General features: G+C 45.6%; 1 protein-coding gene and 1 long non-coding RNA gene across 2 annotated transcripts; both read right to left on the bottom strand.

Moving 5' to 3' along the window:
- Positions 1 to 5,590: 5,590 nt before the first annotated feature.
- Positions 5,591 to 16,249, bottom strand: LOC120433440 (mucin-2-like). The gene is made up of 7 exons (XM_039599643.1): positions 16,243 to 16,249; positions 14,768 to 16,179; positions 12,550 to 14,607; positions 11,524 to 12,282; positions 9,535 to 10,194; positions 5,970 to 6,031; positions 5,591 to 5,645 (listed from the first exon to the last, which is right to left on the bottom strand). The coding sequence occupies exons 1-7, from the start codon at positions 16,247 to 16,249 to the stop codon at positions 5,591 to 5,593; spliced, it is 5,013 nt and encodes a 1,670-aa protein (XP_039455577.1).
- A 55-nt stretch (positions 16,250 to 16,304) lies between these two features.
- LOC120438935 lies at positions 16,305 to 19,393 on the bottom strand. Its single transcript, XR_005612264.1, has 3 exons — positions 19,291 to 19,393; positions 18,964 to 19,023; positions 16,305 to 16,422 (listed from the first exon to the last, which is right to left on the bottom strand). It is a non-coding gene; the product is annotated as an uncharacterized LOC120438935 (long non-coding RNA).
- Positions 19,394 to 20,409: the final 1,016 nt, after the last annotated feature.

Here is a 20,409-nt window from a genome sequence, read left to right as displayed (position 1 = left end):
CAAAATAGTAACGATTAGGTTTAACTTGTCACATAATTTCCTTGTGTGGCAGTTTGGTTTTATTTTGAGATGGTTAATTTGTCTGTTTAAGGTGCCACAACATGAGATGGATGTGTAAGATATGTAGCTTTGAGTCAGAGAAGAGGTTGGGATTGTTAAAACACTACAGACTAAAGCATGGAAATGGTGGTCGCAGCCAGTCAGTCCCTTGTCTTCACACTGATTGCCCTTGCTCGTTTAAAAACTCGTTTAAAACATTTAATGCCCTTAAGACCCATTTGTCTCGACACCATGTGAAGATGGTCACACAAAGTGGACCTCTTTCATTTACTTGTCTACTTTACTCACCGAGTGGTCAGGGGTGTTCACTGATATGTTCACACACAAATCGCTACAAAAATGCTTTCCAACAGGTGTTTTACCATTTGTTGTAAAACTGTGGACCTATTTTTTCAAACGCCTCACACCTGTACATTCTTCCGCCGAGAGCTTGAATAATAGAATAGAATAGCGGCGGACTAATACCGTACATCACAGCACATCTAATACAAGTCAATGGAGTTGGACAAAAACTACAATAAAAACCAGTTGGAAAGTATCTTTTGCAGCGATTTTTGTGTGAACATATCAGTGAACACTCCTGACCACTCGGTGAGTTTCACGTCTTTGTAAACGAAAGTTTAATGCGTTTTAGGAAGGATTGTTCCAGTGCACCTATGCAGCCATTGTGGAGGTGGGGGTGTGCTACCACAGAAACCAAAAAAGCTCGGGCCAGCAGCATGTGTCCAAATTTCAATCAAAATCATTCGATTTCATCATAAACTGAAAACAGGGCTTTAAGTGTAAAATACTGAACTTGTCCTTTAATCTGATCAGTGTCTGTGTTGGCTGAAACTGTTCTCCTGATCCTGACACTGTGGCTACAATTAACAATTTATGCACATGATTGTCTCTATAAGTGTATACAAACCTGTCATCTCTCCCTTAATATGCGCTCAAAAGCAGAGAAATTTACAGAATTTTCAAAGTGACCCTCTGAGTGCAGCGAGATCCTTCCTGCTGCCCATAGACTCCAATACAATTATTTCCCAAAATATTACTCTCTTGTGTGGGAATTCCTGTCCTTGACTGGTTAATATTGTGATAGGAGGTACTGATATGTTGCAAAAAATTCATTTGCATGTCCAGTGATGAGGCAGAAAACCTTCCTCACTGGGCAGAGACAGTTTCTGGACCCACAGATTATGACATGCACTGGACTCTTGTCTTAACACACATCGTTGAGAAATTCATGTTAAGTTGCACACTTCACAACGTTAGAATGTAGCTGCAGGCTTACATTCTCCATGGGTAACTTTCTGTTTACATCTGTATGTGCTGTTATGTATGTATGTTACATATGTTATGTTGTGTATTTTCTGCGATAAATTTTCTTTTTGTGTTTAATAGCATCATGTCGATGGCAGAAGGGACATTATCATTCGTTGCTTAGTTGAGTATCTTGGAGAGAGTGGAGAGGAGCTGATCAAAGACCATCAGGTATCTGATGATCATAATGACTGTATTAAAATTATATTCTAACCTTATAATCTGGTCTTCACTTGTGATGATATATTGAAGGTCAAAGATTCTCTACACTCGTGATGTTTTTTTAAAAAAGACTCAAGATTAATATTTTTAATCAGGCTTTTAACTAATTTCTTAAATCTTTATGCTCTTACCCTTTATTTTTTAAATCATATTTAATCTTTATCTTATCTGCCTTAAACTTTAACTTGCCTTTTGTCTGATTTTTTTTCTGACTATTTAACGATCACTTATTAACTTTATTTTATGAGCAAAAGAGTATTTAATTTGATTATACCTTTTTAACCTATTTTAATGATATAATGGTTCTGGTCTACCAACACGCGTGCCGTCCCATGGACAGCTCCAGGCTGGATGGCCCCCAAAAGTGATTTTCTTTGTCTCAGGGTCAGCCTCTGTGAAGCACGTTCTGTAACTTTATGTATGAAAAGTGCCATATGAATATTGTTTGATTTGAGTATACTAAATTGAGTATACCTCTTTTTTATTTTTACATTTTTTTCTCTTAACCTTTTCTTTTACTTGGAATCTATTCTAGTTATTTCTAATTGTGGTTTGTTTGTTTTCACAGGACGTCAGCCAAGAAGCATTGAAAGAGGACTGCAGTAATCACATGATGAAGATCATCATAATCCATCCCAATGTGGCACAGGAAAACCAAGATCCTGTGAACGTGTCGGTCATCATTGAGGGGACAGAAATTCTGGAGGACTGCGGAAGTGTGACAAACGCTTGCCTCCTGCTCATGGGTGTCATCTATGCTGTCAACTTAAGTTACCCACTGAAACTGAAATTGTCACGGACCCGGTTCCGGGGACTCGGGGTCCGTGAACAGTGTGGACCTTTATTATTATTATTATTATTATTAGCATTATCATTATTAGGATTGTCGTTATTATTATTATTATTATTTTGGTGTGTTGTCTGCACTGCCTCTGATCTCTGTCCTCATCTGTATGTAGGCAGGTTTGTGTGTGTTTGTGTGTTGCTGTTTCTGTGGCCAAGTTACAGGCATCTTCAGGCCTGAGGGGCGTGGCCTAGCTCGAGGATTGGCCACACCCGAAGCCCTTGCCACACACCTGCTCCTCATCAGGGCTCGTCGGTGGAACTATTTAGAGGAGTGATGGAGCTTCCACTGACGCTGGATTATTGCGTTTGACTTCACGTCAGTCTTCTAGCTTGTAGGAAAGTGTGAGTGTATGCCTGCTAGGATATAGTGTGTTAACGGCTGCCTCTATTGTTTTCCCTCAGGAGGAGTGTGGAACGAGAGAGGGCAGTGAGCACGGGGAGTGCAGAGACACTGGAGCAGAGAGCACTACACGGGGACTTTTGGGAAGAAGACACAACACGGGAGTCAGGGACACTAGGGGATTTATTGTTGTTTACTTCACCACCTTGTAAATAAACACTGTTGCACTGAAGAGTCCGGCGTTTGGGTCCAATTTCCCCACGGTCTGCCAGCCAGACCGTGACAGAAATATACGTTTGAGGTATTTCAGAAGCTGTTTCTTGAGCTTGACATCCTTAAAATGTCACCAAAGGTCCAGTCTCTCCACAAGAAACTTTTAGCGCGAGTGTTCCAGTGTTATTTGTGCTTTTGTCCAGCACAATTAATTTGTTTGCATTTTGTCTGTTTTCTGACAGTAATTTCAAGTGTTGCTCAGTTTTATACAAGTTCTTTCTGTCCTGAACGTTCTGAAAATGTCTGCAAAGGTAGTGATTGCAACTGTTAATGGACAGAGTTGATGTATGTGTTCTGAAAGTTGATTAGAAGAAAGGGGACAGTGCACACTGAGTTTTTGAATAGCATGTTTTTTTTTTTTTTCGTATATGTGTATATGCTCTGTTTTGAAATTTGCGAGCAAGAAGTTCTATGGCCATGTTTTTTGTGGTTATAATGTTATGTAGATATTTTAAATATATCTATGCCATTTCAACTGTGAAATAAAAGTGTCCCTTAAGCTGCAAATATTTGTTTTGGAAAATATTGATTTATTATTTAATTGAATAATAAAAAATATTTATTCAATTTGATTAATATTAACTAGTACATTCATAATAAATATTACTTAAAAATTACATAGAATATAACAAAGAAAAGATGAGTAAGAAACACAAAGAAATATCAGCAATGTTCACTTGGGTTTTGTAATTGGATGCAATGGTATTCTGAGTAAAAGTTACAATCTATAGATGGGTATTGCCAGTGCAATTTACTTGTGTATTTCACATAAAACATAGATGGTTCTAGTAAGTAAATATTACTTAGAAATAGCCCGAGTAAAGATTACAAGCACTTTCTGTGTGGAAAAAGTTGCCTAGCTTTTTTTAAGTAAATGTCACTCCAATTTTTTTTCAGTGTAACCAATGTATTCATTATAAACTAAAAAAACAAGGCTAGGGTCTTCACATCAGATTTAATCACTAAAGTCCACCTTTATACAGTCTAGTTGTTGAAAACTAGCCATGATATCTCTGCTTATATCTTGGTGAATTCAGCTGACTAAATCCACAAAGAGCAGCAGCACAGGTCAGATGACCAGGGCTGAGCCGAGCAGCATGGAACTGAATAGCTACCGAGCTAAACGACGATAACTCAAACATGCAATCTTCCACAACGCTGCCTGTGTCTTGGGTCCTTTGTATCAGTGTGGTGTCAAAACCCAGGCTTGGCATGACATACCATTTAGCCATTTGACTACAGTGCACAGGGCAGTGCCCTTGCACACCATTTCTGCAAACAATCCTATGCACATGCACATGCAGATGAACATGTTTCAGGTAATCTTCCAAGTTGGCATCCCGAAAGAGATGCTGACTGATGCTGACTGCTACATTATTTGTGTCTTACTCTTTAAAGAAGCTATACAGGTAACTAGGCATCAAGACTATGACTCTACGGTTTAGTCATAAATTGTATACCTTCAAGTTATTTCAACATTATCATCATTCTTTTAGTATTCATTGTTAAAAAAGTTAAACTTTGGTGTGATCCAAACTGTGTGACACTGAGCAAAATTGAATCCCAGAGCCAAAACAATAAAACTACAAAGACTACAAGTCATTCTTTGTTCTCTCTGAGTAAACTTGATTGTTCAACATAACTAACGCTGTCAGGTTGGAAGACATTATTGGAAAATAATTTAATGACAATGAAACGACAGAGACCAATTTGTACAAAATTGCTTTTCCTTTCATTAAGGCTCCTAATGTCAAAGTTCCTTGAACCCATTTCTCTTTACCCACCCAAACTGCAAAGCATCCCAGGAGACAGTGTAAATTTCTCATAGATTCTATATTCTGGTCATTGTGACTTTCTTACAGAAAATGTAAAAATTAAAAGACATGTCAAAGAATATAAATACAATTTGTATAAATAAGAAAAGAGCCAGTGGTTTCTTTCTTTTTTTTTGGGGGGGGGGTACATATATATATTTGTGATATATATGCTGTGTATGCTCTATATGAAGTGAAACCTAAAACATATCATTTGCATTTAGAAAATATGAAAGATGAACAGTTAACAGACATGTAGGCAGAGACACACTTAGAAGCAGAGGGGTCTTTGTGGGGTCTTTACCTTATAATACAATACAAGGTACTTCACAATATAAATTGCCATGAGGTGACTGTTAGCGTGGTTTGGCGCTATATAAATAAAATTGAATTGAACTGAATTGAACAGCATAAACTACTAAGCCTTTAAGATACAACACCAATATGTGTTATAATCTATTGCCTTTGTCTGTGTCATTCTGTTTATACCAGGGTCATTCCCACCCAGAAATATTTTCATATTGAAAAACATAGCAAATCTACTCTTTCTGATGTGTCCAATAAATAAAGAGTTGCATCATCTTCTGCTTGCCTTTCACATGGAAACCAGCACAGATGCTATTGCTGGCTTGATAGAAGCCATAACAGCAGCACCAGGGGTAAAACAGTGCTGGAATTAATCTTGTGGCATACTCCACTTGAAGCCGTAGTTGTAGATACAGCAGTTTTACTTGTGGATGCTGTAGTTGTTGGTACAACAGTTGTAGTAGTTGATGCAGCAGCTGTGGCAGAAAAAAATTGACAAATTGAGAAGTCACTCTAAAACATTTGAGACTTTTTGATCAAACATCACAAAATATTACTCACATGTGTCATTGACAGTGATGGAGGCCCTTTCGATGTCAAAGCCTGAAACGTTTGAGGCTGTACTGTTCAAAACATTGCTAATCGCAGTGTTGTTTGGTACAGATGTGTTTACAAACTGAAGTTCTATGGTGTTGATGACTGATCCCTGCCTGTAAATGCAGAGACAAAATTTATAGTTTGGAATATTTTGGGCTTTAGGTCAGTGCTCTTAATGTTGTATGTCAAAATACTGAAATTACCTGAAGCTCACAACATTCAAGGAGACCAAGGAAGGGAACGCAATTCTGTAAGGAGGTTCCAGCTGCAGGCACAAAGGAGAATTTTCTTAAAATTCTGTTAATATGGTTTTATATGTGACAAACTGTACAGTAAAATATGACAGTAGCCTGATGAGCACTTGACCCCTATGGCGAGTAGCTATGGTGGAACAGTCCAAAGATGGGCTTGCTATATTAGTTTTGCAGTCTTTTGCCCAATAGTTTAATGTGTCTCCTCCCAAGGAGGATGATGAGAATACAGATTCAAACCCAAGACCATCCTGCTGTGAGGCAACAGTGATAACTACCATGCCATTGTGCTGCCCTTTCTAAAAAAAATTGGGGGAAACTGGAAAAACGTTCACAGATTTTAAATTAATGCATTTTAACAACTTCATACAGTTTTATTATAAGTATATTATCAATCTTCTGGTGAGAGAAATGTAGTGCTTTTTGTCTTAAATATGTGCTGTAAAGTCAAGTTCAATGTATGAGGTGGAGATGCGAAAGACAGTAGACAAGCGAAAGAAAGAGAATCTTGTATCTGTATTTGTTAAAGTAAAAAGCTTTCTTCAAATATGAAGTGAGAACCAACATCTTAAGAGTTTGTCTCCTTTGAGAGAAGAATAAAAATCCAACAATAATAATAAGACTGCGGATCAATAGCTCAAAAGCACATCAATAAATCTTTGGAAAAAGTTTTCCAAAGTTTTACAATGGTGCAAGCAAACATTCTCTAGTTGACTTGTTCCGCCTGTAAATCAATGAAATCCTGTATTGAGCATGTAGTATTTTAATGGTCTGCTACTCGTCGCCCTCGCAGGAACCCTAATTGGGCTGTCAACCACCAATCTCTAGCCCACCTGACCAGGGCGCCCACCGCGATTAGCAAAAAAGAAAATACTCCACTCATCTTCGGCCTTCTAAACATCCGCTCACTGACAAATAAGGGACCTCTCATCCAACACTTCCTATCTGACTGTAAGTTTGACTTTTTCTGTTTAACTGAAACCTGGCAACAACCTGATGACTTTTCTCAGCTAAATGAATCTACTCCTCCGGGGTTTGTTTACTTTTCTAAACCTCGCTGCTCAGGTCGTGGGGGTGGTCTCGCGATCATTTGTCGCCAGCACTTGAAAGTCCTGCCAGTGAATGTTGACACCTTTAGTTCCCTAGAATGCCTTGCATGTGAGCTGACTGGAGCTATTCCCACAATCATAGTTACTTCCTAATTTTTCTGATATTTCTGAGTTTATATGTAAATCAAAGCCTGCCACAATGTATCTTCACCCTATGCCTATAGGGCTTGTGAAACCCTGCCTCTCTTTTTTACTCCCACTCATCTCTGCTATCATCCACTCTTCACTCAGCACCGGTGTCGTTCCCTCCTTATTCAAGATCGCTTCAGTCACTCCCATACTGAAACAACCCTCTTTAGACCCTTACAATTTTAACAACCTCTGTCCGATTTCAAATCTACCCTTCATCTCTAAAATACTCGAAAAAGTAGTTGCAGTACAACTTCATTCACACCTGATCTTGTGCTTTGTTTTGTTGTTCTTCATTGTGTCATTGTTCTATTATGTGTTTTTATCTATTGTACAATGTCCTTGGGTGTCTTGAAAGGAGCGTTATAAAAAAATTTATTATTATCATTATTAATGTCTTTTCTTTAGACACATCCTTCATTCTACTTTCCACAAAGTAAAAAACATACCTGTGCCTTTATAGTTGCAGCTCGAGTTTTAAAAGCTTCAGATGATGAATTCAACAAGTCAGTTGTAAAATTACTTTGAATGGATCTGAAAACAACAAGAACGGGGGTGGTGAAAGCAGTCGTTGACGTAGAGACTGGGACTGAGGTGGTGGTGGCAGATGTAGTTGTGGTGGCAGCTGTTGTTGTTGTTGTAGTTGGTGCTGTGGTGGTAGTGGCTGCCGTTGTTGTTGTTGTTGTGGCACGTGTTGTGGTGGTGGTGGCAGCTGTTGTGGTGATGGCAGCTGTTGTTTTTGTAGTTGGTGCTGTGGTGGTAGTGGGAGCCGTTGTTGTTGTTGTTGTGGCAGGTGTTGTGGTGGTGGTGGCCGCGGTTGTGGTGGTGGCAGCTGTTGTTTTTGTAGTTGGTGCTGTGGTGGTAGTGGGAGCCGTTGTTGTTGTTGTTGTGGCAGCTGTTGTGGTGGTGGTGGCAGCTGTGGTGGTGGTGGCAGCTGTTGTTGTTGTAGTGGCTGGGGCTGTGCTGGTGGTGGCTGCCGTTGTTGTTGTTGTGGCAGGTGTTGTGGTGGTGGTGGCCGCTATGCTGGTGGTGGCTGCCGTTGTTGTTGTTGTGGAAGGTGTTGTGGTGGGGGTGGCCGCTGTTGTTGTGGTGGCAGCTGTTGTTGTTGTGGCAGGTGTTGTGGTGGTGGTGGCAGCTGTAGTGGTGGTGGTAGCTGTTGTTGTTGTAGTGGCTGGGGCTGGGGTGGTGGTGGTGGTGGCTGACGTTGTTGTTGTTGTGGCAGGTGTTGTGGTGGTGGTGGCCGCTGTTGTGGTGGTGGCAGCTGTTGTTGTTGTAGTTGGTGCTGTGGTGGTAGTGGGAGCCGTTATTGTTGTGGCAGGGGATGTGGTGGCTGCTGTTGTGGTGGTGGCAGCTGTTGTTGTTGTAGTTGGTGCTGTGGTGGTAATGGGAGCCGTTGTTGTTGTTGTTGTGGCACGTGCTGTGGTGGTGGTGGCCGCTGTTGTGGTGGTTGCAGCTGTTGTTGATGTTGTTGTGGCAGGAGTGGTGGTGGTGGTGGCAGCTGTTGTTGTTGTAGTTAGTGCTGTGGTGGTAGTGGGAGCTGTTGTTGTTGTGGCAGGGGTTGTGGTGGCCGCTGTTGTGGTGGTGGCAGCTGTTGTTGTTGTAGCTGGTGCTGTGGTGGTGGCAGCCGTTGTTGTCGTAGTTGCTGGGGCTGCGGTGGTGGTGGCAGCAGCCGTTGTTGTTGTTGTTGTGGCAGGTGTTGTGGTGGTGGTGGCAGCCGTTGTTGTTGTAGTTGCTGGGGCTGCGGTGGTGGTGGTAGCCGTTGTTGTTGTTGTCACAGGAGCAGTTGTAGTTGTCGCAGCTGTTGTTGTTGTTGTTGTGGCAGGTGTTGTGGTGGTGGTGGCAGCTGTTGTTGTTGTAGTGACAGGTGATGTGGTGGTGCTGGCAGCCATTGTTGACGTAGTTGCTGGGGCTGAGGTGGTGGTAGCCGTCGTTGTTGTCACAGGAGCAGTGGTAGTGGGAGCCGTTGTTGTTGTTGTTGTGGCAGGTGTTGTGGTGGTGGTGGCAGCTGTGGTGGTAGTCGCAGCTGATGTTGTTGTTGTAGTTGGTGCTGCGGTGGTAGTGGGAGCCGTTGTTGTTGTTGTGGCAGGTGTTGTGGTGGTGGTGGCAGCTGTTGTTGTTGTAGTGGCTGGAGCTGTGGTGGAGGTGGCAGCCGTTGTTGTTGTTGTTGTGGCAGGTGTTGTGGTGGTGGTGGCCGCTGTGGTTGTTGTTGTGGCTGGGGCTGTGGTGGTGGTGGCAGCTGTTGTTGTTGTAGTAGCTGGGGCTGTGGTGGTGGTGGGAGCAGTGGTGGTTGTTGTGGCCGGGAATGTGGTGGTGGCAGCTGTTGTTGTTGTAGTTGGTGCTGTGGTGGTAGTGGGAGCCGTTGTTGTTGTTGTTGTGGCAGGGGTTGTGGTTGTGGTGGAGGTGGCAGCCGTTGTTATCGTAGTTGCTGGGGCTGCGGTGGTGGTGGCAGCCGTTGTTGTTATTGTCACAGGAGCAGTTGTAGTTGTCGCAGCTGTTGTTGTTGTTGTTGTGGCAGGTGTTGTGGTGGTGGTGGCCGCTGTTGTGGTGGTGGCAGCTGTTGTTGTTGTTGTTGTTGTGGCAGGGGTTGTGGTGGCAGCTGTTGTTGTTGTAGTGACTGGGGCTGTGGTGGTGCTGGCAGCCATTGTTGACGTAGTTGCTGGGGCTGAGGTGGTGGTAGCCGTCGTTGTTGTCACAGGAGCAGTGGTAGTGGGAGCGGTTGTTGTTGTTGTTGTGGCAGGTGTTGTGGTGGTGGTGGCAGCTGTGGTGGTAGTCGCAGCTGATGTTGTTGTTGTAGTTGGTGCTGCGGTGGTAGTGGGAGCCGTTGTTGTTGTGGCAGGTGTTGTGGTGGTGGTGGCCGCTGTGGTTGTTGTTGTGGCTGTGGTGGTGGTGGCAGCTGTGGTTGTTGTTGTGGCTGGGGCTGTGGTGGTGGTGGGAGCAGTGGTGGTTGTTGTGGCCGGGGATGTGGTGGTGGTGGCAGCTGTGGTTGTTGTAGTGGCAGGGGATGTGGTGGTGGTGGCAGCTGTGGTTGTTGTAGTGGCTGGAGCTGTGGTGGTTGTGGCTGCTGTGGTGGTGGTAGCAGCTGTTGTTATTGTAGTGGCTGGGGCTGTGGTGGTGGTGGCAGCCGCTGTTGTTGTTGTGGCAGGTGTTGTGGCAGGTGTTGTGGTGGTGGTGGCCGCTGTGGTGGTGGTGGCAGCTGTTGTTGTTGTAGTGACTGCGGCCGTGGTGGTGCTGGCAGCCATTGTTGACGTAGTTGCTGGGGCTGTGGTGGTGGTAGCCGTCGTTGTTGTCACAGGAGCAGTGGTAGTGGGAGCCGTTGTTGTTGTTGTGGTGGCAGGTGTTGTGGTGGTGGTGGCCGCTGTTGTTGTGGCTGGGGCTGTGGTGGTGGTGGCAGCTGTGGTTGTGGTGGCAGCTATTGTTGTTGTTGTAGTTGGTGCTTCGGTGGTAGTGGGAGCCGTTGTTGTTGTTGTTGTGGCAAGTGTTGTGGTGGTGGTGGCCGCTGTTGTTGTGGCTGGGGCTGTGGTGGTGGTGGCAGCTGTGGTTGTTGTAGTAGCTGGGGCTGTGGTGGTGGTGGGAGCAGTAGTTGTTGTTGTGGCCGGGGATGTGGTTGTGGTGGCAGCTGTTGTTGTTATAGTGACTGCGGCTGTGGTGGTGCTGGCAGCTATTGTTGTTGTAGTTGGTGGGGCTGTGGTGGTGGTAGCCGTCGTTGTTGTCACAGGAGAAGTGGTAGTGGGAGCCGTTGTTGTTGTTGTTGCTGGGGCTGTGGTGGTGGTGGCAGCTGTGGTTGTGGTGGCAGCTATTGTTGTTGTTGTAGTTGGTGCTGCGGTTGTAGTGGGAGCTGTTGTTGTTGTTGTTGTGGCAGGTGTTGTGGTGGTGGTGGCCGCTGTTGTTGTGGCAGGTGCTGTGGTGGTGGTGGTAGCTGTGGTTGATGTTGTGGCCGGGGATGTGGTTGTGGTGGCTGCTGAGGTTGTTGTAGTGGCAGGGGATGTGGCACTGGTGGCAGGTGTTGTTGTTGTTGTGGCTGGGGCTGTGGTGGTGGTGGGAGCATTAGTTGTTGTAGTGGCTGGGGATGTGGTGGTGGTGGCAGCTGTGGTTGTTGTTGTGGCTGGGGATGTGGTGGTTGTGGCTGCTGTGGTGGTAGTGGCAGCTGTAGTTGTTGTAGTGGCTGGTAATGTGATGGTGGCGGTCGCAGCTGTGGTTGTTGTTGTGGCTGTGGTGGTGGTGGGAGCAGTAGTTGTTGTTGTGGACGGGGCTGTGGTGGTGGTGGACGCTGTGGTTGTTGTTGTGGTCAGGGCTGTGGTGGTGGTGGCAGGTGTGGTTGTTGTAGTGGCAGGGGATGTGGTGGTGGTGGGAGCCTTTGTTGTTGTTGTTGTGGCTGGGGCTGTGGTGGTGGTGGGAGCAGTGGTTGTTGTAGTGACCGGGGATGTGGTGGTGGTGGCAGCAGTGGTTGTTGTTGTGGCCGGGGATGTGGTGGTGGTGGCAGCTGTGGTTGTTGTTGTGGCCGGGGATGTGGTGGTGGTGGCAGCTGTGGTTGTTGTTGTGGCCGGGGATGTGGTGGTTGTGGCTGCTGTGGTGGTGGTTGCAGCTGTTGTTGTTGTAGTGGCCGGTAATGTGGTGGTGGCGGTGGCACCTGTTGTTGTTGTTGTGGCTGCGGCTGTGGTGGTGGTGGGAGCAGTAGTTGTTGTTGTGGCCGGGGATGTGGTGGTGGTGGCTGCTGTTGTTGTTGTTGTGGCCGGAGCTGTGGTGGTGGTGGACGCTGTGGTTGGTGTAGTAGCAGGGGATGTGGTGGTGGTGGATGCTGTGGTTGTTGTTGTGGCCGGGGATGTGGTGGTGGTGGCAGCTGTGGTTGTTGTTGTGGCCGGGGATGTGGTGGTTGTGGCTGCTGTGGTTGTTGTAGTGGCAGGGGATGTGGTGGTGGTGGCAGCTGTGGTTGTTGTTGTGGCCGGGGATGTGGTGGTGGTGGCAGCTGTGGTTGTTGTTGTGGCCGGGGATGTGGTGGTTGTGGCTGCTGTGGTGGTGGTTGCAGCTGTTGTTGTTGTTGTGGCTGCGGCTGTGGTGGTGGTGGGAGAAGTAGTTGTTGTTGTGGCCGGGGATGTGGTGGTGGTGGCTGCTGTTGTTGTTGTTATGGCCGGGGCTGTGGTGGTGGTGGACGCTGTGGTTGTTGTAGTGGCAGGGGATGTGGTGGTGGTGGATGCTGTGGTTGTTGTTGTGGCCGGGGCTGTGGTTGTGGTGGCAGCTGTTGTTGTTGTAGTAGCTGGGGCTGTGGTGGTGGTGACAACCGTTGTTGTTGTTGTCACAGGAGCAGTGGTAGTTGTGGCAGCTGTTGTTGTTGTTGTAGTTGGTGCTGCGGTGGTAGTGGGAGCAATTGTTGTTGTTGTGGCAGGTGTTGTGGTGGTGGTGGCAGCTGTTGTTGTTGTTGTGGCTGGGGCTGTGGTGGTGGTGGCAGCTGTGGTTGTTGTTGTGGCCGGGGATGTGGTGGTTGTGGCTGCTGTGGTGGTGGTGGGAGAATTAGTTGTTGTAGTGGCCGGGGATGTGGTGGTGGTGGCAGCTGTGGTTGTTGTTGTGGCCGGGGATGTGGTGGTTGTGGCTGCTCTGGTGGTGGTGGCAGCTGTTGTTGTTGTAGTGGCTGGGGCTGTGGTGGTGGTGGCAGCTGTTGTTGTTGTAGTGACTGGGGCTGGGGTGGTGCTGGCAGCCATTGTTGACGTAGTTGCTGGGGCTGTGGTGGTGGTAGCCGTCGTTGTTGTCACAGGAGCAGTGGTAGTGGGAGCCATTGTTGTTGTTGTGGCAGGTGTTGTGGTGGTGGTGGCCGCTGTGGTGGTGGTCGCAGCTGTTGTTGTTGTTGTGGCTGGGGCTGTGGTGGTGGTGGCAGCTGTGGTTGTGGTGGCAGCTGTTGTTGTTGTTGTAGTTGGTGCTGCGGTGGTAGTGGGAGCCGTTGTTGTTGTGGCAGGTGTGGTGGTGGTGGTGGCAGCTGTTGTTGTTGTAGTGGCTGGAGCTGTGGTGGAGGTGGCAGTCATTGTTATTGTTGTTGTAGTTGGTGCTGCGGTGGTAGTGGGAGCCGTTGTTGTTGTGGCAGGTGTTGTGGTGGTGGTGGCCGCTGTTGTTGTGGCTGGGGCTGTGGTGGTGGTGGGAGCAGTAGTTGTTGTTGTGGCCGGGGATGTGGTTGTGGTGGCTGCTGAGGTTGTTGTAGTGGCAGGGGATGTGGTACTGGTGGCAGGTGTTGTTGTTGTTGTGGCTGGGGCTGTGGTGGTGGTGGGAGCATTAGTTGTTGTAGTGGCTGGGGATGTGGTGGTGGTGGCAGCTGTGGTCGTTGTTGTGGCCGGGGATGTGGTTGTGGTGGTAGCTGTGGTTGTTGTAGTGGCAGGGGATGTGGTGGTGGTGGCAGGTGTTGTTGTTGTAGTGGCAGAGGATGTGGTGGTGGTGGGAGCCGTTGTTGTGGCCCGGGCTGTGGTGGTGGTGGGAGCAGTGGTTGTTGTAGTGACCAGGGATGTGGTGGTGGTGGCAGCAGTGGTTGTTGTTGTGGCCGGGGATGTGGTGGTGGTTGCAGCTGTTGATGTTGTAGTGGCCGGTAATGTGGTGGTGGTGGTGGCAGCTGTTGTTGTTGTTGTGGCTGCGGCTGTGGTGGTGGTGGGAGCAGTAGTTGTTGTTGTGGCCGGGGATGTGGTGGTGGTCGCAGCTGTTGTTGTTGTTGTGGCCGGGGCTGTGGTTGTTGTTGTGGCTGGGGCTGTGGTGGTGGTGGCAGCTGTGGTCGTTGTTGTGGCCGGGGATGTGGTTGTGGTGGCAGCTGTGGTTGTTGTAGTGGCAGGGGATGTGGTGGTGGTGGCAGGTGTTGTTGTTGTTGTGGCTGGGGCTGTGGTGGTGGTTGGAGCATTAGTTGTTGTTGTGGCCGGGGATGTGGTGGTGGTCGCAGCTGTTGTTGTTGTTGTGGCCGGGGCTGTGGTTGTTGTTGTGGCTGGGGCTGTGGTGGTGGTGGCAGCTGTGGTCGTTGTTGTGGCCGGGGATGTGGTGGTGGTGGCAGCTGTGGTCGTTGTTGTGGCCGGGGATGTGGTGGTTGTGGCTGCTGTGGTGGTGGTGGCAGCTGTTGTTGTTGTAGTGGCCGGTAATGTGGTGGTGGCGGTCGCAGCTGTTGTTGTTGTTGTGGTTGCGGCTGTGGTGGTGCTGGGAGCAGTAGTTGTTGTTGTGGCCAGGGATGCGGTGGTGGTGGGAGCCGTTGTTGTTGTTGTTGTGGCTGGGGCTGTGGTGGTGGTGGGAGCAGTAGTTGTTGTAGTGGCCAGGGATGTGGTGGTGGTGGCAGCAGTAGTTGTTATTGTGGCTGGGGATGTGGTGGTGGTGGCAGCTGTGGCTGTGGTGGCAGCTGTTGTTGTTGTAGTAGCTGGGGCTGTGGTGGTGGTGACAACCGTTGTTGTTGTCACAGGAGCAGTGGTAGTTGTGGCAGCTGTTGTTGTTGTTGTAGTTGGTGCCGCGGTGGTCGTCGGGAGCAATTGTTGTTGTTGTGGCAGGTGTTGTGGTGGTGGTGGCAGCTGTTGTTGTTGTTGTAGCCTGGGCTGTGGTGGTGCTGGCAGGTGTTGTTGTTGTTGTGGCCGGGGCTGTGGTGGTGGTGGGAGCATTAGTTGTTGTAGTGGCCGGGGATGTGGTGGTGGTGGCAGCAGTAGTTGTTGTGGCCGGGGATGTGGTGGTGGTGGCAGCTATGGTTGTTGTTGTGGCCGGGGATGTGGTGGTTGTGGCTGCTGTGGTGGTGGTGGCAGCTGTTGTTGTTGTAGTGGCTGGGGCTGTGGTGGTGCTGGCTGCCGTTGTTGTTGTTGTGGCAGGGGTTGTGGTGGTGGGGGCCGCTGTTGTGGTGGTGTCAGCTGTTGTTGTTGTAGTTGCTGGCACTGTGGTGGTGGTGGCAGCCATTGTTGTTGTTGTGGCCGGGGATGTGGTGGTGGTCGCAGCTGTTGTTGTTGTTGTGGCCGGGGCTGTGGTTGTTGTTGTGGCTGGGGCTGTGGTGGTGGTGGCAGCTGTGGTTGTTGTAGTGGCAGGGGATGTGGTGGTGGTGGGAGCCGTTGTTGTTGTTGTTGTGGCTGTTGCTGTGGTGGTGGTGGGAGCAGTAGTTGTTGTAGTGACCGGGGATGTGGTGGTTGTGGCAGCAGTAGTTGTTGTTGTGGCCGGGGATGTGTTGGTGGGGGCAGCTGTGGTTGTTGTTGTGGCCGGGGATGTGGTTGTTGTGGCTACTGTGGTGGTGGTGGCAGCTGTTGTTGTTGTAGTGGCCGGTAATGTGGTGGTCGCAGTGGGAGCAGTAGTTGTTGTTGTGGCCAGGGATGTGGTGGTGGTGGGAGCCGTTGTTGTTGTTGTTGTGGCTGGGGCTGTGGTGGTGGTGGGAGCTGTGGCTGTGGTGGCAGCTGTTGTTGTTGTAGTAGCTGGGGCTGTGGTGGTGGTGACAACCGTTGTTGTTGTCACAGGAGCAGTGGTAGTTGTGGCAGCTGTTGTTGTTGTTGTAGTTGGTGCTGCGGTGGTCGTGGGAGCAATTGTTGTTGTTGTGGCAGGTGTTGTGGTGGTGGTGGCAGCTGTTGTTGTTGTTGTAGCCTGGGCTGTGGTGGTGCTGGCAGGTGTTGTTGTTGTTGTGGCCGGGGCTGTGGTGGTGGTGGGAGCATTAGTTGTTGTAGTGGCCGGGGCTGTGGTGGTGGTGGGAGCATTAGTTGTTGTAGTGGCCGGGGATGTGGTGGTGGTGGCAGCAGTAGTTGTTGTGGCCGGGGATGTGGTGGTGGTGGCAGCTATGGTTGTTGTTGTGGCCGGGGATGTGGTGGTTGTGGCTGCTGTGGTGGTGGTGGCAGCTGTTGTTGTTGTAGTGGCTGGGGCTGTGGTGGTGCTGGCTGCCGTTGTTGTTGTTGTGGCAGGGGTTGTGGTGGTGGGGGCCGCTGTTGTGGTGGTGTCAGCTGTTGTTGTTGTAGTTGCTGGCACTGTGGTGGTGGTGGCAGCCATTGTTGTTGTTGTGACAGGTGTTGTGGTGGTGGTGCCAGCCATTGTTGTTGTGGCTGTGGTGCAGCTGGCAGCTGTTGTTGTTGTAGTGGCTGGGGCTGTGGTGGTGGTGGCAGCCATTGTTGTCGTAGTTGCTGGGGCTGTGGTAATGGTGGTGGCAGCAGTCGTTGTCGTAGTGGCTGCGGCTGTGTTGATACTTCCAGGCATTATTGTTGTGGCTGTGGTAAATATTTGAGTTAGTGTTTTATTTATTGTTTTTCCCAATAATTTTTTCAATATCCGCTACTGTGTTTCTTACATTGCAGAAACAACTTTCCATACTGTTCAAAATGCATGTTCACCTTTCCTAAAGAAAGTAGTCACTTTGGCATTTTTTTAAAGTCTTTTTATGGTGCTTTTAATTTTGCTTTATCGTATTGCTTTGTGCTTTTACATGAATGATAAGAAAAAGATCATATCTGTTCTCATTGGATAGCGATTTGGTTGGTGTGTGGGAATATAGCCTATAGTTTTGTATTGTTAAATTCTATGTTAGAACATGTTACAATGCAAAAGTAATGTAAAGAGTAGTGTGTTATAACCTCAGGATAATGATGCTCGGAAACTAAGAGCCTTAATCAGGACATTTAATGACCACTTCTTGAGACGTCAACAGTTAGTCACAACACATACAGGAACCTGTTTCCCACATAACATTCCGATGGGAAAAACCCTGAAAAATCTGTGAAGGTTCCGGGATGCAACACCTCCACACACACATTAACACAAACACTCTTTACAACATAGTGCAACAAGATAATCCTCCTTGGAGTAATTAAGTGAAACACTGCATTAAATACATTACATAATTACTTTAAGTACTTAATATATCAAGTATGCTTTTAAGTAAATGTTCTGTGTGATATATGTAATACATTACTCTTTTTTAAGTAATGACCCTAACACTGATAGGGGTGGGAATTTTGTAATTCTGATTCCATTGCCGTTATCACTCAAAGATTCTTTACTCTTTCCCTTTTTCTCCACTGTGTTTCAGGGTCTGCAGATCGTGTGGAGTGGAGAATAGTGAACCCAAACGCATACAAAACAAAACGTGGAAACAAACTTAATTTAACCTAGCCTAACCCAAAAAAAGACATTTTATTTGAGGCTGAGTAAACTGAGGCAACATGGAGTGGATAGAGTGTGAACCCCAAATCCAAATGACGGAAGAAAAACTGAAGACACTGAACACAAGACAAAGAGAGAGAGACACAGTAAGGGAGACGAAAAGAGAAAGAGCAGGGAAGAGAGAGAAAGTGTGAGCGAGGGACATGGAAAAAGAGGGAGATGACGGGCTGGGGAGAACATACATGGTCACATGACAAAATTCGGAGTGAAACACAAGGAGGGAATACACGAGCAGGAAAGGGAGACGAGACATAACTTGCGACATGACAGCCCTGGGAAGGGAACAGGAAACGAGACAGCAGCAAGAAAAAACATGAAATACAAATTACCTCAGAAAACAAAAAGGAACTAAAACGCTGAATACAAACAATTTTATTGTTTTTTACTTTTTTTTTTATAAAGTTTAAGCAACATTTCATTTTTATTTGAGTTTTTTAAATGAACAGGCCTGTTCATGTGACTGAAGTAATTTTTATTTAACTTTAAATTTTATTTGTTCCTTGTATTAGATAATTAGCTTGTCTCTTTGAATTGCTTGCTTTGATGTTAAACCAACTAATGAACTAATTTATTGTTTATTTTCCTTTGTTATTTAATTGTTTGCTCCACTCTGTGCCTGCATTGGTCTGATAAGCCAGTATTTAAGCTCCTGATTTTATTTTTTTTTTCTTCTTTTTGTCTGATTGGGCAGTTTTCTTTTTTTATTTTAATGAACAGTTTCAGTTTGTTTGAGTGGCCAGTTTTACTTTTATGCTGCCAAACAAAAAGCTTCATGAAAAAACTGTATAATTATGAGTGTTATTTAAACAGGAATTTCTATTATTGTTTCTTAAAATTGAAAAAACAATTAATTAACTGATTACAGTTATTAACAGAGCCCAAATGGATTTTTTCGGCCTTGAAAATGTCATGAGGCTCTATTCTATAGCTCGATGTTATTTGAGCCTAGCCGTTACATTTTAAGTTGTGGTGAATCCAAATTATGAAGTCAATATTTTGCACGGCTTCATTGAATGTCTTAAGCTTGTATAAAAGCTGATTAGCTTCAGTTTCCGTTTCAATTTTATTTCTATATCACATTTAAAAGACCCAGGTACATCAAAGTGCTTCACAGACAAGCCGCATTTGCGGGGTTACAACAATAAAGGAGCAAAGGATTATGAGGGGGTTTTAATCTTTTTATACAAATGAGTGATTTTGAATGGAATGACCTATGGTTGCTGTGACACCGAGCATGAGGACAACCAAATGCTTCACAGACAAGGGAGAAAGAGACAGACAGAAACTACACGTTTTTTTTTTTGGGGGGGTTTGTATGCAATATTTCCTCATCTCAGCTAACAAACTCAAAGTTGTTACTGGACACACGTTTTACAGACATTAAAAAATGTAGAAATTTGACTTAATCTTGTATTACTAGGTACAACTCACCTAGATTGTAATCACTACACTCAAGTTAATAAGTGCTTAACTATTAATTATCATTAATACAGTCTATATATATCTGTAGCAATTTTTGCATGAGGGTATATATAGCTATGCTAAAGCAGTTCAGTTATCAACAGTTAGTTTAGCATCACTTAACTTACCTATTAGAAGCAAGGAAACTGATATCATCAGTCCAACCCCCATTGTTTAATCAGTTAAATCTGTAAAGGTAACATAAGTCATAAGTCAAGTAGCTGTGTGAGGATTAGAAAAAAAAAGTGAAAAACCCAGTAAAATAAAATTTCACAAAAATACAAGACTTTTATTATTAACTGTACTCATCATAACACATTCTAATAAAAAAAAAACTATGTATGACAATTTTAAAATAATCTAGGTTAAAAAAAAATAATTAGGATTACTTTAACAAGTTAGTGAAAAAATGAATATTCACAGTACATAAAATCTATTTTGTATATAGCACTTACCAAAACTGAGATCAGCTCAAAAGGTATGAATTCTCCTTTTTTATCTCCTGTAGATATTTTTTTAAATTATTATGTTTTAAAATAGTGCAGTTCACCTCTTTGCTCTGGTAAACCTTACACCTTACACAAAACTTCAGACCTCTTGTGGCTTTATATATTTCAGAAGAGTGAGGGCTAATGACGTATCTGAGAGATGATAGAAGAAGCTGTGACATCATGAGGAACAATGTCACATTACAGGATTCACAAGTTTGTCAAGCGATCAGTCTGAAAGTTTCCTGGCTCAGGATAACAGCCTCTCCCTTATTTTTGTTAGTGACCTCAGTTACTCATAGACGTCAAGCCAGACAAAAAATAATGAATTCCAGTAGAGCAAAAAGCAGTTGAAAGATATGTAACATAATCAAAGCAATCAGACATCTTTTTTTATTACAGAATATGGGTTTTTCAAAAATTTCTCACTGTACCATCTAATACAGAGCTTACAGAAAAACTTACAGAAATCTTTTTGGCCTTTTTTGATAGATGCACTGAAGAGTGACAGGAAAGCAGACAGCGAGAGGAAAACAAATGGCCACGGGTCAGATTCAATGCATTGCTGAGGCAAGAGTACAGAATGCGTCCAGCTTGTCAAATTTACATAGATCTTCGATCGCTAGCAGTGTGACTCTAAGGTGCTATACTGTATGTCTGTAAGTTGTCTCCCAATGTGAACGAAACATTTTGCACCATCAAAGGCAACTACGGGTGCCTTTGGTTTCACTCTATAATACTGGACTTATTTTTCTACAAAGGTTTGAACTTTGAGAGTGTTTAAACAAGAGAGGAAAGTGTGAAAATGTTCATGCCTATCTCAGAAAAGTGTATAAAGTGTGGAGTGGGGGTTTTACAGCCTTAAAACATCTAGAACAATTGTAAAAAATAAAGTTGGCTACTCCCGCGATAAACGAGGAACCACTGTATTGTAAAATCTTAAAAATAGGAGGGAAATTTTATTGAAAAGAGCATTTCAGAAACTAACTCTAAACATTAATAATGACATTTTGATAAATAAACAAATATTATCTATTAATATTAATAGTTTTTGTGATAACAGAAACATAAATGCTTTAAAGGTTA

Source organism: Oreochromis aureus, linkage group 3 (genome assembly GCF_013358895.1).
Source record: "Oreochromis aureus strain Israel breed Guangdong linkage group 3, ZZ_aureus, whole genome shotgun sequence".
NCBI lineage: Eukaryota > Metazoa > Chordata > Actinopteri > Cichliformes > Cichlidae > Oreochromis > Oreochromis aureus.
This window is presented reverse-complemented; position numbering and strand designations above follow the sequence as displayed.